Source organism: Anolis carolinensis, chromosome 5 (genome assembly GCF_035594765.1).
Source record: "Anolis carolinensis isolate JA03-04 chromosome 5, rAnoCar3.1.pri, whole genome shotgun sequence".
Classification (NCBI taxonomy): domain Eukaryota; kingdom Metazoa; phylum Chordata; class Lepidosauria; order Squamata; family Dactyloidae; genus Anolis; species Anolis carolinensis.
In genome coordinates this window covers 89085802-89103371 of record NC_085845.1, presented here as the reverse complement: position 1 = coordinate 89103371, position 17570 = coordinate 89085802, and the positions used below count along the sequence as shown (strand labels likewise).

Genomic DNA, 17570 nt, shown 5'->3' with positions numbered 1-17570 from the left:
GCAGGAATGAAGCTGGCAAGGTCATTAATGCTAATCAAGGTGATTGATTACAACATTCACACTGGCCTCCAACAGACAAGAGTCTTTTCTCCCACCCTGGACCTTCCACAGATATATAAACCTTCCTTGCTTCATTTTTCAATATACCTCACAACCTCTGAGGATGCCTGCCATAGATGTAGGCAAAACGTCAGGAGAGAATGCTTCCGGAACATCGCCATACAGCCCGGAAAACACACAACAACCCTATTATCATGCTCCGTCATGAGAATACATCTTCCAGAGGTGAATAGGGATAGGTTTCTCTCATTTCTTGTTGTCTCTGCCCGTTTTTAACTAGGTAAAGGTTTTCCCCTGACGTTAAGTCCAGTCGTGTCCGACTCTGGGGGTTGGTGCTCATCTCTAATTCTAAGCCGAAGAGCCGGCGTTGTCCGTAGACACCTCCTAGGTCATGTGGCCGGCATGACTGCATGGAGCGCCCTTACCTTGGTACCTATTCATATTTGCATGTTTTCGGACTCCTAGGTTGGCAGAAGCTGGGGCTAACAGCGGGAGCTCAGTCCGCTCCCAGAATTCGAACCGCCGACCTTTATTTAGATGGGAACAGTAGATGGGAAGCAACACTCTGAGGGCAGAGGAGCCCCAAGGACGGCTAATGACTCTGAACAAAGGATGCCCCCCAGGCAAGAGACAAACCTTTTCAATGCTAATTAGGGTGATTAACTGAAACATTAGGGCTGGCTTCCAACTGACAAAGGACTCTTGTCACACCCCGGACTCTCCACAGATATATATTTACCTTCCTTGCCTAGTTTATCCATGCTTCACAACCTCTGAGGATGCCTGCCATAGATGTGGGCGAAACGTCAGGAGAGAATACTTCTGGAGCGTGGCCACACAGCCCGAAGACATACAACAACCCAATTTATTATTTATTTACAGTATTTATATTCCGCTCTTCTCACCCTGAAGGGGACTCAGGGCGGATCACATTGCACACATATACGGCAAACAAACATTCAATGCCATAACATAGAACAGAGACAGACGCTGGCCTCGAACTCATGACCTCTTGGTCAGAGTGATTTGTTGCAGCTGGCTGCTAACCAGCCTGCGCCATAGGCTGTCAGCAAGTTCAGCAGCTCAGCGGTTTAATGCGCTGCGCCACTGAGGGCTCCTCAGAAGGGAATAGGGATAGATTTCTCCCGTTTTTAACCAAGAGTCGTTAACTAAGTCGGATGTCTGTCACTCGGGGACCACCTGAAGATGTGAGGAGGATAGAAAAAGGCGGGAAGGGGCTGCGCCACCTCCCCGCCGGGCTGAGGACGCTGAGCCAGGCTAAGTGAGGAGCCTCCACTCCGGAGAGTGGTTCCTCCAGGAAGCCCCGCTCGCGCTTCTCTTTCCCCGGGCGGGAGGCGTGGCGAGCAGGCGGCAACTCCCCTCGCCTCGTCTGTGGGGATGGGCGGAGGCGGCTTTCCCGCCTTGGAGGGCCAACCCAAGCGCTCCCTCCCCTCCTTTCGGGAACCAACCCGGCCGCGCGCGCGCACACACTCCCTCACGAGCTCGGTTACAAAAGTCGCCCGGATGGCGGCGCCCCGGCAGCCGGCGTAGCTGGGTCTCCCCTCGCTGCTCTCCTTCCTCCCTTCTCCACCCATCCCTTTCCCTCCCCGTCTCCTCCCCTCCTTCCATAAAGCTGCCTGTGGCTCGCCGTGGGAAGAGAGAGAGAGAGACTGAGAGGGAGAAAGGAGCAAGCGGCGGGAGGAGGCTGTGCTCGACCTCTGGTCTCCTCACATCGCCTCTCTTCCTTCTTTAAACTTTCCTCCTCTTGACCGGCCTCGCCGTCCCCCTCCTGCCTTTCCTCCCGCCTCCCTTTGGCACTTGTGGGAAACCGGGAAGATGGCTCCTGGCCTTGGCTGGGGGCTCTTCCTCGCCTTCGGCCTGACCCTCGGACAGATCTGGGTCGCCAGCCCCGTCTCGGCGGAAGGGCCTTTCCCGTCGGCTACCACGTAAGTCCCCCCTCGGGCACCAGGGCCAGGCGGGTGCAAAGGCAAGCCAGCGTCCCAAATCGGGGTGGGAATAAAGTAGCATTGGGCGTTGTTGGGGAGCTCTCCGAAGGGCCTCCGAAACAGGGAAATTGGGAAATTGCATTTGGGAAATTGGAGGAGATTCCTGTCAGACAGGAGCTCGAAATAGCCCTTCCTTCCCCAGCCATCAGGGGAAAGTTTCCAGTTACACTCCCACCCCCACCGACAGCTTCGACAGCTATTTTAGCCCCACCGAGCTTTGTGTTGTGGAAGGCTTTCATGGCCTTCCACAACACATTTTCCAGACTGTATGTCCATGTTCCAAAAGCATTCTCTCCTGACGTTTCGCCCGCATCTATGGCAGGCATCCTCAGAGGTTGTGAGGCATATTGGAAGGTTTATATATCTGTGGAAGGTCCAGGATGGGAGAAAGAACTTTGTCTGTTTGAGGCTAGTGTGAATGTTGTAATTGATCACCTTGATTAGCATTAATAGCCTTGTCAGCTTCATTCCTGCCTGGGGGAATCCTTTGTTTGTAGGTGTTAGCTGCCCCTGATTGATTCATGTATGTAATTCTGTTTTCAGAGTGTTCTTTATTTACTGTTCTGATTTTAGAGTTTTTAAAAATATTATTTATTTTACAGTATTTATATTCCGCCCTTCTCATCCCGAAGGGAACTCAGGGCGGATCACATTACACATATAGGCAAACATTCAATGCCTTTTAACATAGAACAAAGACAAGACAAAATGAACATAATACTGTTCATTTTCATAGTTTCCTTCTTTCTGTTGAACATTCACACTGGCCTCCTACAGACAAGAGCTCTTTCTCCCATATATCTGTGGACCTTCCACAGATATATAAACCTCCCTTGCTTAGTTTTCCAATATACAGTAGAGTCTCGCTCCTCCAACATAAATGGGTTGGATAAGTGAAAATGTTGGACAATAAGGAGGATTAAGGAAAAGCCTATTAAATGTCAAATTACGTTATGAATTTACAACTTCAGCACCAAAACATCATGTTATACAACAGAAAAAGCAGTTCAATACACAGTAATGCTATGTAGCAATTACTGTAATTACAAATTTAGCACCAAAACATCGCAAAGTATTGAAAACATCAACTACAAAAACATTGACTATTAAAAGGCAGACTGTGTTGGATAATACAGAATGTTGGATGAGTGAAGGTTGGATAAGCAAGACTCTACAATACCTCACAACCTCTGAGGATGCCTGACATAGATAATAATAATTTTTATAATTATAACTTTAATTTTATACCTTGCCTCCATCTTCCCGAAGGGACTTGGGGCGGCTTACATGGGGCCAGGCCCAGGTGAATACAGACTATATAAAATGTACAACAATATAAAAACAAATCAATAAAACATATTAAAATCACATAGATGTGGGCGAAACATCAAGAGAGAATGCTTCTGGAACATGGCCATACAGCCTGGAAAATGCACTACTACTGAGCTTTCTATATATATTTTTAAATTACATTTGTTTTTGCCTCACTTTTTTGGGGGGGTGGGGGGAACCAAACCAAACAAACCACCTTCTCCCAAAGTCTAAATTAGTTCCCAATCCACCTCCTCTGCTCATTGAAACCTGGATGCTTTCCAGTGTACAGCATGAACGTTTTGACAGTTCCGGGGTTTGTTTAGTGTGCGGGTTTTTTTCCCTCTCCTTTCTTTTCCCAAGCATCCACGCATGTGCAAGAATCAGAGCTGGGCTGTGCGTGTGTGTTTTTTGACTGTGCTAAAAAGCTATATAAGGCAGCTGAGCATCTTCAAGGTAGCATCCCGTTACAAGGCGAGGCGGTGCTGAAGGCAGCCTCTGAGAAATGTAGCTCCGGCAGTGTTTGCTTTCTCTCGCTGCTTTGCCTGAATGCGACAGAGCCTCTGGAAGCAGCAGGCAGTTATTAGCATGAAACTTGCCCCCTCCGAAATGAAGGCAGAAATAATAATAATAATAATAATAATAATAATAATAATAATAATAGAAGCTCATTGTTTGACTCTTCACTAGGGACAGTCAAATAGAATGAATGCTCTTATTTAGTGATGAAATCTAAGCAATCATTCTAATTCAGCATCTTAGTGTGAATCTTTCTCTTAAGATATTTTATGTAACAATAAAGAAAACACACTCTCCCACCACCTTAGTACAAAAGAGTCTGTCTTTGTTCACTTGGTATAGAAAGGAAGAAAAACCCTCATGATAGCCATTGGTCTAGTTGACCCAATGGTTTTTGTTAGCTAATCCCAATTAGCCAGCTCTTCTTTCCCTCATGGCTAGCGGGAGAAAGTTAAGCAGGAACTGGGCTTGGAATATCTTGCCGTTTTTGAAGGGCTAAACTGAGCCTGGCTTGAGTTGGCATGTTGCACTGTCATCACAAGCTCATTTCCTTCAGCCTTTTTCATTCTGGGGTAAGAAGCAATACTAGCCCCCCAAAACTATAATAATGTAAACCTCTATATTTTACTTAACACAATGAAATGGTTCATTTGCTCTTAAACAAGAGTCTCTTGTCATTTCCTGTTGCTGCTGAACCCTTTCATTGGGCATCTCATGTAAAGAAATATGAAACCTGAACAAAAAAGCATTATCGTTTGGCACTTGTCTTTGTAATTAAAGAGACCAGGAATGAGAACAGAAGGCACAGTCAGGATTTGATGCTGCAAGACACAGAGCTGAGAATGTGGACTTAATAATCAGTTGATTTTCAGAATGGAACACACTGCTGCAATTCCTACTCATAACAGGTTATAATCTGTATAAGATAGTGCTGTAAGAATTGGCTTCATTTTTTAAAGGCAGAGAAAGGAGAATTCAGTTGACATCTATTTTTTAAAAATATTAATATTTAAAAAGCACATTTTGTTATTCAGGGTGTTAGATTGATCTATAAATGCTTCCCTGGTTTTTATTAACCCTCACTGTACAGGATGGAAACAAATATAATCACCATTTAGTAAGAATTAAATTATGTATGAATCGGAAAAAAATGAAGACAGCAATAAGTTTATCCAAGGATGCACAGCTGTGGTATAAATGGCTCCAAAGAATATTTCCTGTAATTCTATTTCACACAGAGCAAAATAGAAAGAGAGAGAGATAAAGAGAAAGAGAGGTGGCTTGGCCTCTTCAATAATTCTTTCACAAAACAGTCTCCTTATTTATTCTTTCAAAATAGCTGATATAGTTTAAAGTGTAGAGATATTGGTTTGAGGGTGAGGGAGTGTGAATATCCAGAAATAGATATTCAGTCATAAAACAGCTGTTAGAATTGTCCACTTTTTTTTGTTCTAAGCTCCTTGCCAAATGGGATTAAGTGAATATTTTTAAAAATACATTTGTTTTTGTTTTTTATGCCTACAAAGATGAATTCCGGCATGTTTTAGAGAGACAAAAACATGTTAATACCAGTTTGATTAAAATTGCTGGAATTTGATCGTTTCAATGGCAGTCTTTTGGCTACTGCGAATCAACTGGCATTTTGTCACACATGGCACAGCATTCTATTGTTTCTGTATGGACAACTCTGGTTAATGTGAACTTGTCTATTGCTAAATGGTGTGTAAAATACACTTTGAGGTGTTGCACATGTAACTGCTGATACATCATTATATTTAATATCTTTAAATGTGATACAAAACAGAACAGCCAGCATTTATTCTTTAAAAGATAATTTTGGCAAGGGGATGTTTTGCTCAAAAACAGAAAGAAGGAAAGAAAAGAAAGAAAGAAAGAAAAGCCTTTCCTGTTGAATATAAATATGAAAGCTTTGTCCAAACAATCACATTTTTGCATGTTTTTTTAAATAATAAATTCAGGGCTGGGTTATTCCAGTTTCATAGGTGATTGTATTTTTATTGTGCTGCTTCTTGTTGTTAAACAACTTAACGTGCATTTTGCTTTGCATCTCAGTAAGAGAATGGAAAATGAGCCTAAGGCATTTCTTGTTGCTTTGAATTTTCAAAATATAGTCAAAAGACTCCTTTTGGAGATTAGCAGATCTTTGTTTACATTAATACACAGTTTAAAAAGACTATAGTCTTGGAAGCATTTTATTATCCAGAAGAATTTTGCACTTCATTTGCTATATTAGCGTTACTCGGATGTGTCAGTATGGGAACACAAAATCTTTAAGGAATTTCCCATGTAGAAGATTTGTAACTGAAAGCTTAACTGAAAGGTAGTATTGTCATTTTTCTTGATGAAATTAGAGGTTTAGAACAATCAACTTCAAACAAAAGTGTAGGTTGTTAGTGTAAATACAATGATAACTCTGGACTCTTTATACCACAATAATACCTACTTTGCTCAAAAGTAAATATCCTTGAGTTCATTCTGTCTTAATACTTATTCAGAATGGTTGGAGCTGAACTGTTAATTGTCTGTCAGGAATACATCTGGTAGCTATTGCTATAGTGTAGTGGATGGATAACAATATATCCTAGGAATGAAAATATGTCAATATCTTTTCCATGAATTGTTAACATTGTTGCACATTGTGCCTTTGAATCACATGCTCATTTGTTTTGTTTGGCCTTTAAGTAAACTGAAGGAAAGCTGAAAAGGCAAAATATGTATTTTTAGCTGGCTATATAGTGTCACCTCAAGGGTTTTCCTCATCGCCTATGTAGTTGTAAAAGACATCATAGAGAACATGAAAATTTATGGTAAAATGTGACAACTCAGGAAGGTACAATTTGCTGCATCTCCTGTGTTGAACAATATTTTTTCTCCCCCCCCCCCCCAGCCATCTGTTTTGTCAGCAGTTTTGTATGTATGATATGTGGAAATGTTTAGATATATCTACTGAGCACTGTTTATTTTTAGGGAAATGACAAAGGAGAGGTGAGTACTGGAATATTTGCACCTTCCTTTATGCTCTTGGCTCTGTGTGACTTTTTCTGCTAGTGGATTCATACTTCAAAAATATATAAGACCACAAAGATTTGTGACTGTTACAATGTTGTACTCAAATGCATCCTTAGCAATAAGAGGCATGCGGAAGAAAAGTTTTTTATTCCTGAAGCATATTGCGGTATTCCAGTGGCTGGGAATTCCTCAGCTCCAACTTTCATTAAAAACTGAAACTGCTAAGCACTGCTAAGCACTCAACGTTTATATTACTGCTGCTTCCACTTACATCCTTCCAGATTATTCCACTTAAGGATTCTGCAACCAGAAAATATCAAAATGCACATGTGAATCCTTTTCCCTCTTTCAGATAATGCAACTTACTTGTTCACCTATAATCAGAACTCTTGCCTTTGATTACTAATGCATGGGGTTTGTGTTGTTACTTGATCGGACTAACTCACAGCTCACTTGTATTCTTTATATTTCTGCTGTTCATATGCATAAACATTTGACTATATTCTTCATTGTATATAGATTGGTATATTCCCCTTCCCAATCCTTTTGGTTAGCTTTAGGTGATTTTTTATTTCTCATAGATATGACTCCACTATAAAAGGTAAACAAATGATGAAGTGTGTTGTAAAATTTCCCTTTGACCTTTTAAAACAAATGAATATTCCCCATTGTTTAGGGTGGTGGTATAGGTTTATGATTGATATGAGAGGAGCTGAGGTAACTGACGTGGCAAGTAGTAGGTTTAGAGATTGGGGGTAGGATAATGGGATCCTGAGCCTGAGAAAAGAGGTGAAAAGTGTTAAAGATACCTGTTCACTGGGAAGTATCTCCTGCCCTATTGCAAATGATGATCAAAAATCATAAGATTTTTAAAGATTGGGCTTTATATTTATAGGATGTTGGCTATAAATCTAAACCAGTGGCATTCTGTAGTGATGTTGGGAAGAATGCTAATAGAGTGATGAGAATAGTTGCTTTTCATCCTAAATAAGGAGCCTTTGCAAAACAAAGACCAGTTACCGACTCGCAGGCTTTACATTTGGTATTTTCGACAAAACCTGTTGCAGCTCTAACTCTGTGTAGCAGAAATGTAGCAGATGCTGTAAAGACAGGCAAGGGGAGGAGTGAGAGAATTTTTAGTTTCAAGGGCTGACATGATACGGATATGAAGTGCTTTGCTAGGACAAAAGGACAGTGGCTGCATGCGACTCAATGGAGGACGAAGTGTCTGCATGCAATGGAACACTGGTTGAAGATGGGAATGGTTGCGAGAAGCAGCCATCGAATTGCATTGAACTCTGCTGTGAATTGAAATCGGTGTGCCTTTTTTTGACCTCACATTCAAAATGGCTATGGACAGAGGGTAACCAGATAGCATAATATTTTCTGTTGGACAGCGCAAGGCTCACACGTTTTTAGGGAAACGCAGGCAGAATGTAGACAAATGGCTGAAGTTAATTACTGAAGCAGAACTGATCCTTTCCTTCAAGCTGGTTTTCTAAACCAAACCCATAGCTATTCTATTCCTATGGGTAGAATAAAATATTTGGGATTGTCATAAGCCAGTTCACACATATTCGTAAGGACAGGATGATAGAAATTGGGTCTTCCAAGTGTCTGCATTGAATGATATTTTTAGCTTATTTGTTAAAAATTTCAAGTTAAAATTGAACCATAAACAGACCAGATTTGTTGGTGAAACCAACATTTTTGTTTATGGTGAAAACATAAAGTATGCATTTATTTATTATCCTACCTTTAATCAAAATGCAGCTTACAAAATAATTTTAAATATAAGTTAAAACAATGCAATATAAAGTTTTTAAACAAACAAACAAAAATCAGTGTAGAACAATTTTAAAAGGAGTTAAAACAGAATATTGATTATAAAAGTACAGCACATGTCTGTTAAAAGACCCTCTGCGATGACCAGTTAGCAGTCAAAGAGTATTCAACATGCTCTTTATCTGCTGGCAGGCCCGTATCTAGGATTTTGATTGGGGGGGGAGGGGGCTGGATCTGAGTGAGAGAGGATCTACCCTAGCAAACCTTTTGTATCATTATCCCAATACCCCCATGCATATGGGATATATTGAGCATGGTGATCAGGTCATGATATGAATAAACATAACAGTTTAAATAATGCCAGTAAGGCCTCCTCACGGACCACACTAAGAATTTCAGGAGGGGGGGGGGGGGCTGAAGCCCCTCAAGCCCCCCCCCCCGACTACATGCCTGTCTGCTGGTATAAAGAGACCTACCTGGCATGGAAGGAAATTCCACAGCCACTATAATAAATTGTTCCAAATTCATTTCTACAATTAGACATTAAAATAACAAACACAAGTACAGTGTTATCTCACTTATCCAACACTCGCTTATCCAACATTCTGGATTATCCAACACATTTTTGTAGTCAATGTTTTAAATATATCGTGATATTTTGGTGCTAAATTCGTAAATACAGTAATTACTACGTAGCATTACTGCATATTGAACTACTTTTTCTGTCAAATTTGTTGTATAGCATGATGTTTTGGTGCTTAATTTGTAAAATCATAACCTAATTTGATGTTTAATAGGCTTCTCCTTAATCTCTCCTTATTATCCAACATATTCGCTTATCCAACGTTCTGCCGGCCCGTTTATGTTGGATAAGTGAGACTCTACTGTATTAGGTGATACCCACTGAGATCACAAAGTTAATACAAAATAAAATTGAATATCTATCTATCTTTATATAAACTAACTTCACAATCAGATTGACCGAACAGGCAGTCACTGATAAGGGATGGCGAAAAGGGCAATATTTATTTATTTATTGCACTTCTGTACCACTTTTCACACCCCTGGGGGTGGCTTGAAGCGGTGTACAACATAATAAATGGCAACAATTTAATGCCGAACATACTTATACAGTGTGTGGAAGTTGTGAGCAAGGTAAACTCCATGCTGAAGATTGTCAGGAGTAGGGGGTAATAATAAAATAGTCCAATGCTTCAATTGTACTTGAAAAGTAGCTTATATTTACTGTGCAAGAAATAACTAGATATACTATAACTGGATAAGGACAATTGTTGAGATAGCCTTATGAAGAAAATGCACAATATTTGGCAGCATCAGGTTGAGCTTTTTTGCTGCCTGAGGTGAGGAGAGTAATGGTGTCCCTCCCATATGGCTAGCCAGATATCTGCTACTGCCACAGCCACATCCCCATGTTATAATGAGGTATCCCTGCACCCTTCTGTAAAGGCTAAAAAAAAGCGGAGAAGGAAAAGAGGTTGCTTGTGATGTGATGGCAACTACACCTGACAAGAGGATGACTCTATACCAGAGAATGACTCTGGATTTTTCAGTACTGTGTGGCTCTACTTTTACAGATCACCTATAAAACAATCCTTTGGTTCTGAAGACCATTTTATGAGGTGAGATTAGAGTGTTGTTGACATTGTGGCATCAGCCAGTGACATCAACTTCTCCACCTCTTTTCTTTCTGCAGCTTACCTTACATGGTTGAAGGGATGCCAAGCATTATTGGAACAACCAGCTCCAAAGAGCTGGCCATTGCAATCATTCACTAGAGTACTAAGGATCCATCTGTGGTTGTATGCATGTGGTAATTGCTGCTCATTGGGACTCCACTGAGCATTATGAGATTTGTGGTGGTTAAGTTAAGAAAAAAGGAGGAACTAAGTAAAACAGAAGTGTATAAAGCTATATATGGTGTGAGGCAAGTGTACAAGAAAATTGAGTATCCTCTATCAGAAATGCTTTGGGACCAAAAGTGTTTTGGATTTTGGAATACCTGATTTTGCTTATATGTTCATAATGAGATATCTTAAAGATGATGCTGAAGCCTAAATATAACATTCATTTTATTTCCTATACATCTAGTCCAAGGGTAATTTTATATACAACATTTCAAATAATTTTATGTGTGGAACAAAGAACCATCATAAAGCAAATATGTCACTATGTCATGTGGACAATTTTGGATTTTGGGGTATTTGGGAATTGCTGATAAGGGATGCTTAACCTGTATTTTAGATGGGGTACATTCAATCTGAACTGTTGGTGATTCAGGACAAAAGAAAAGAAAGTTACTTGCCACACTATGTGCAATCAAACTCTGGAATTTGCTACCATATGATCTGATTATGGCCACCAACTTGGATAACTTGAAAAGTAAAAGCAAATTTGTGGAAGATGGTTGGTAATCAGTGTAGGAACATTTGATATCTACTATTGTAGAGTAGAGTGCTCTATATGAGTTTATGATTGGAAACAAGAAAGAAAATATGCAGGATGCTGTGGTAAGGTTTTAAAAAGGTTATTGTTGCAGTTTCAAAGAGTACATATACAAAAAAGATACTTAACATTGGTAGAAGAATCCCTAATGCAGACTCGTGTTTCTACAATGAGAGCCAGCATGATTTAATGATTTCAGTATTGTCCTAGAACTCTGGGAGATCATCCATGGAACATGTTTTGGTAACCTTGGGCAAATCATTCTGTCACAGATTGAGGTGAAGGCAATGGCAATCCTTAATACAGTAGAGTCTCACTTATCCAACACTCACTTATCCAACGTTCTGGATTATCCAACGCATTTTTGTAGTCAATGTTTTAAATATATCGTGATATTTTGGTGCTAAATTCGTAAATACAGTAATTACTGCATAGCATTGCTGCATATTGAACTACTTTTTCTGTCAAATTTGTTGTCTAACATGTTTTGGTGCTTAATTTGTAAAATCATAACCTAATTTGATGTTTAATAGGCTTTTCCTTAATCTCTCCTTATTATCCAACATATTCACTTATCCAACGTTCTGCCGGCCCGTTTACGTTGGATAAGCGAGACTCTACTGTATTAGGAAATTTGGGTTGCTGTGAGTCTTTCGGGCTGTAAAGCCATGTTCCAGAAGCTTTCTCTCCTAGTGTTTCGCCCACATCTATGGCAAGCATCTTCAGAGGCTGTGAGGATGCCTGCCATAGATGTGGGTGAAACATCAGGAGAGAAAGCTTCTGGAACATGGCCATACAGCCCGAAAGACTTACAGCAACCCAGTGATTCCATGAAAGCCTTCGTCCTGACAATATGAGTTGTTTGGCAGTGTGGTTGCATCTTTCCATTTGGAGATTTGTAAAGAGAGGCTGGATGGCTGTCTGCTGGAAATATTTTGATTGTGTATTGCTGCGTGGCACGGGGTTGGACTGAATGGCTCTTCTGTCCTCTTCCAGCTCTTAGAATTCTATGGTTCCCTGTGATGTGGTTGCTGCATTTTGGAGTCAATTTGAAGGCACAGAACATCATCTCCATCTTGAGAGACAGCAATGAATGTTCAATACCAGTTGCTGGGCAACAACAACAGACAGGACTATTGCCCTGCTGTCCTGGATGCAATTTCCTATGGGCATGCTATTAATCACTGTCAGAAACAGGATACTGGACTAGATAAATATTGGTTCCATTCTAGCAGGGCTCTTTTTAAGTTCTTAGCGATTCATCATATTCTTCCCTGTACCCCTTCCACCCCCAGCCAGTCCTGTTGCTACAGTCATCTCATAGCTCCTGGTTACATTTCCCTGAAAAGGTGCCAGAAGTTTAAGAGCACTGAACTACATTCCCTGTTGTTGTATACTGTCCTTTCTTTCTTTTGAGTGTAACAGCAGTGGAATTCACTGGACTGATGTGCATCCATAGCATCATATTGTGATGTGGATTTCATAGTCATGCATTTTATTTTTTTGGTGCTATAAGTTTGTTAAGATTTTTGCTAAAATATTTTTGGGTATAAAGTAGGTCCCAAATTAGAAAGATCATGAGTTCCACTGCTGCTGCTGTCATTTATATTTTGTTAATATGCTTATATCCCATGACAGCAATGCAAAAATCTAAGATTTCTGAATTGTTTCTTGATGGGAAGAAATGATGCAAGATAAGTATCAACTGGTGGCTGCTGCTTATTTATTTTCTGTTGATGAGTTTTAAATTGACTTGCTTTTATGTTTAAAATATAATTTTGTATTTTATTATTTTATTATCTCACTGTCTAGAATGCAAAAAGGGGATAGGAGTAGAATGAGTGGCTGGGAAGTTTTTGATGTGTTTAATTCTATGTCATTAGCAAAGTTTCCTTAAATGGCAGTCGTTGTTAGGACTTCGTTCTTTGGCTAAAACAGAAGTGGGAAAAAATGTGGACCCTGAACACACACTAAGTAGTCCCTCAAAGCTGTACAATGTCCTCATTTTTTAAAGCTAAACAGACTGATTTGTGCACAGATTACAGGAAGCCGTCCCCAACCCCATCAGAACCTTGCTCTTTATTTTCCTCCAAAATAGCAGCAGAAATTGGCAATCTTGGTCAGACCATTGGAGAAGAAATGGAAGGAAACAGATATATTGAGAACGAGAGGCTGAAGGTGGGTGGGAAATGAATCCCTGCACAGTTATCCATTCTTGAGTTAAAATAATTGTAGTGTAATCTGTTTCTTGATTCATACCATGGGTCCTAAATGTCTAGAGGTTTCACTTAGCTAGCCAGGAAATGGCTATTCTAACAATATGCTTTAGTGGTTGAAAAGATAAAGGATTTGATTACATGGAGGCCAAGAATTCGGGGAATAGTGGGGGTAGCGTACCGCTTCAGCTCCTTACCGTCATTGGTCATGGGATCCCTTTCCATGATGTTTCCTGGCGGTCCCTGACTTCATCTCACATTCTTCCTGGCATCTTCTATGACTAATTGGGTGCTGCTCAGGGCTCCATGTCTCTGCTTCTGGCACTGACCCTAACAGAGCTCTGCGTTATCTGGTGGACTCTGTGCCGGCAGCACCGAGAAGCAAGGAGCAGACGCTTTTTGGCCTCCATATTATGATGCCAAAAGTCCTCTTTTTGTAACCAGTACACCATTCTCAAATAAGAATAGGAAATAATAAAAAGTTGCCTCCCATTCCTAAATAGATAACATGAAAATAGAATTTTATAATGCTACATTTTTCTAGTAACTGCAATTGGCCATGCTGGCTATGGGAATTTTGGAGGGAACCTGACATTTTAGGTAAAAGTGTTGCCTTCCATTGACTGATCACAAGGACTTCCTGTTGGTTTACACACCAGAAAATTATGCCTCCTTTCTTCCTGGTTATTCCTTTTCTCAATATATCATGGTGATCTGTCAGAGTCACAGAAAGCTTCATACCTTCAATCAACAGCACAAGGATTATTTCAACAAACATAGGTAGCACTCATGTGCAGTGGATAAAACTCTACCAGAACATGAAGAAATATGCATTGGGCAGAGAGAAGGATTGGATAGGGATAGTGGAGATATGAACAAGGCTTCCATTATTATAACAGTCTAATATGTTTCTTGTGTGCATTCCAAATGTATTAATACATTCTTTAGCTATGGCACCTGTGATCCTCCAGATATTGTTGGATTGCAATTCCCGTGATCTTATGCTAGCTAATGGAAGTTGCAGTCTACAGCAGGGGTCCTCAAACTTTTTAAGTGGAGGGCTGTTTATGGTCCCTCAGACTGCTGAGGGGCCAAATTATCATTTGAAAAAAAAAACTGAACAAATTCCTTTGCACACTGCACATGTCTTATTTGTAGTGCAAAAAATTCCCAACATTTATTTATTTATTTATTTACTACATTTATACCCCACCCTCTTTCACCCCGAAGGGGACTCAGAGCAGCTTACAAGTTTTATGTACATATATTATTAGCATAGCACAATATTAGCATTATATATTACTATATTGTACTATAGGGCCTCCGGTGGCGCAGTGTGTTAAACTGCAGAGCTGCTGAACTTGTGGACCAAAAGGTCGCAGGTTCGAATCAGGGGAACGGAATGAGCTCCCGCTGTTAGCTCCAGCTTCTGCCAACCTAGCAGTTCGAAAACATGTCAACATGAGTCGATCAATAGGTACCGCTCCGGCGGGAAGGTAACTGAGCTCCATGCCATAATGCCGGCCACATGGCCTTGGAGGTGTCTACAGACAACGCCAGCTCTTTGGCTTAGAAATGGAGATGAGCATCAACCCCCAGAATCAGACACGACTGGACTTAACGTCAGGGGAAACCTTTACCTTACTGTACTATACCAATACAGTAGAGTCTCACTTATCCAAGCCTCGCTTATCCAATCCTCTGGATAATCCAAGCCATTTTTGTAGTCAATGTTTTCAATATATCGTGATATTTTGGTGCTAAATTAGTAAATACAGTAATTACAACATAACATTACTGCGTATTGAACTACTTTTTCTGTCAAATTTGTTGTATAACATGAAGTTTTGGTGCTTAATTTGTAAAATCATAACCTAATTTGATGTTTAATAGGCTTTTCCTTAATCCCTCCTTATTATCCAAGATATTCGCTTATCCAAGCTTCTGCCGGCCCGTTTAGCTTGGATAAGTGAGACTCTACTGTATACTGTAATATTATTAATAATATTACATTTGATATATAATATATAATATTATTATATTATATTATTATTAGTATTATATTGTATGACATTATAATATTTGTACCAATATTATATGTATACACAATATATTATATTATTACCATAGCACAATATTAGTAAATGAAAGAACAATACAATATTTAAAAATAAAAACAATTGTACCCAACATACAGTAAACCTATCAGGATTTCAATGTGGGCCTGCTTCTGGCCAATGAGATAGTCATGTTAAGTAGGATTGTTGTGTGCCTTCAAATCATTTCAGATTTTGGGCGAGCCTAAGTCTAAAGCTGAGGGCCGGGGGCCACGTAAATGACCTTGGAGGGCCGCATCCGGCCCCCGGGCCTTAGTTTGGGGACCCCTGGTCTACAGCATCAGGAGGCCCATACAGTCCTCGACCATGCCCTACAGGAATCCTGTACTTGTGTTACTTGTGGATTCTGTCCTTAAAACTAATATTTACCATGTTCTCTTAAATCTTTGCCCAATTTCTTTATTGGTTTGGTGTTGCTGCATGTTATGCTAAGGGTCTTTCCTGGAGAGGGTGCAAAATCATGAAACTGAAAATTTATGTTGATTCCAGGAATAATACCAATTGTCACTCTTTAAAAATGATTTGATTGGTTTGCATAACTTATTGTCTTGGGCGCATATATATATATATATATATATATATATATATAGAGAGAGAGAGAGAGAGAGAGAGAGAGAGAGAGAGGGTGATGGAATCATGGCAGCGGACAAAACAACAAAACTAAACACCCCACAACCTCGAAAATTGACAGCACAACCCCTCATCCATGCCTCTAGGTTGATACAACAAAAAGAAAAGAAAAATAAAGTCCTAATTAGAGGGAGAGGAATAATTGTTTTTATCCAATTGCTGCTAGTTAGAAGGCTAAGTTCCGCCCACTTGGTCTCCTAGCAACCCACTGGGGACAGGCAGAGTTAGGCCTCACTTAGGCCTCTTCCCCTGATAATACAGATTATCAGATTTGAACTGGATTATAATGCAGTGTAGACTCAAGGCCCTTCCATACAGCTATATAACCCATTTATCTATATATATAAAAGAGTGATGGCATCACGGCAATTCACAAAACAACAAAAGTACAGGCCCCCCAACCTCAAAATTTGACAACACAACCCATCATCCATGCCTCAAGGTTGATACAACAAAAAGAAAAGAAAAATAAAGTCCTAATTAGAGGGAGAGCAATAATTGTTTTTTATCCAATTGCTGCCAGTTTAGAGGGCTAATCTCTGCCCACTTGGTCGCCTAGCAACCAGCCTGTCAGCAAAGGGACAGCCAGGGTTCAGTTAGGGGACAGGCAGATTTAGGCCTAATTTAGGCTTCTTCCACAGATTATCTAATTTGCACTGGATTATATGGCAGTGTAGACTCAAGGCCCTTCCACACAGCTATATTACCCATTTAGAATCTTATATTATCTGCTTTGTACTGGATTATCCTGACTCCACACTGCCATGTAATCCACTTCAGTGTGCATTTTATACAGCTGTGAAGAAGGAGCCTCATATAATCCACTTTTAAACAGATAATATAAGATTATCAATATACAGTAGACTCTCACTTATCCAACATAAACAGGCTGGCAGGATAAGTGAATATGTTGGATAAAAAGAAGGGATTCAGGAAAAGCCGATTAAACAAATTAAGCACCAAAACATATTATACAACAAATTTGACAGAAAAAGTAGTTCCATGCGCAGTAATGCTATGTAGTAATTACAGTAGAGTCTCACTTATCCAACACTCGCTTATCCAACGATCTGGATTATCCAACGCATTTTTGTAGTCAATGCTTTCATTGATATTTTGGTGCTAAATTCATAAATACAGCAATTACTACATAGCATTACTGTGTATTGAACTACTTTTTCTGCCAAATTTGTTGTCTAACATGATGTTTTGTGCTTAATTTGTAAAATCATAACTTAATTTGATGTTTAATAGGGTTATCCTTAATCCCTCCTTATTATCCAACATATCCGCTTATCCAACGTTCTGCCGGCCCGTTTATGTTGGATAAGTGAGACTCTACTGTACTGTATTTACAAATTTACCACTAAAATATCACAATGAATTTAAAACACTGACTACAAAAACATTGATTATGAAAAGGCAGACTGCGT

The 17570-nt window shown here is 40.0% G+C and overlaps 1 protein-coding gene across 5 annotated transcripts in view; it reads left to right on the top strand.

Annotated features, from left to right (window-relative positions):
• Window positions 1-1486: 1486 nt before the first annotated feature.
• The window catches only part of cacna2d1 (calcium voltage-gated channel auxiliary subunit alpha2delta 1), a 574720-nt gene continuing 558636 nt past the window's right edge, over window positions 1487-17570 (top strand). The window contains exons 1-2 of one of the 5 annotated variants that reach the window (XM_008111505.3): window positions 1487-2006; window positions 6885-6902. In XM_008111505.3, coding sequence (XP_008109712.1) covers window positions 1897-2006; window positions 6885-6902 — 128 coding nt within the window. In that variant the 5' untranslated portion in view covers window positions 1487-1896. The remainder of the gene's footprint in view (window positions 2007-6884; window positions 6903-17570) is intronic. The other 4 variants (XM_008111506.3, XM_008111508.3, XM_008111507.3 and 1 more) reach the window with 4 other exon arrangements.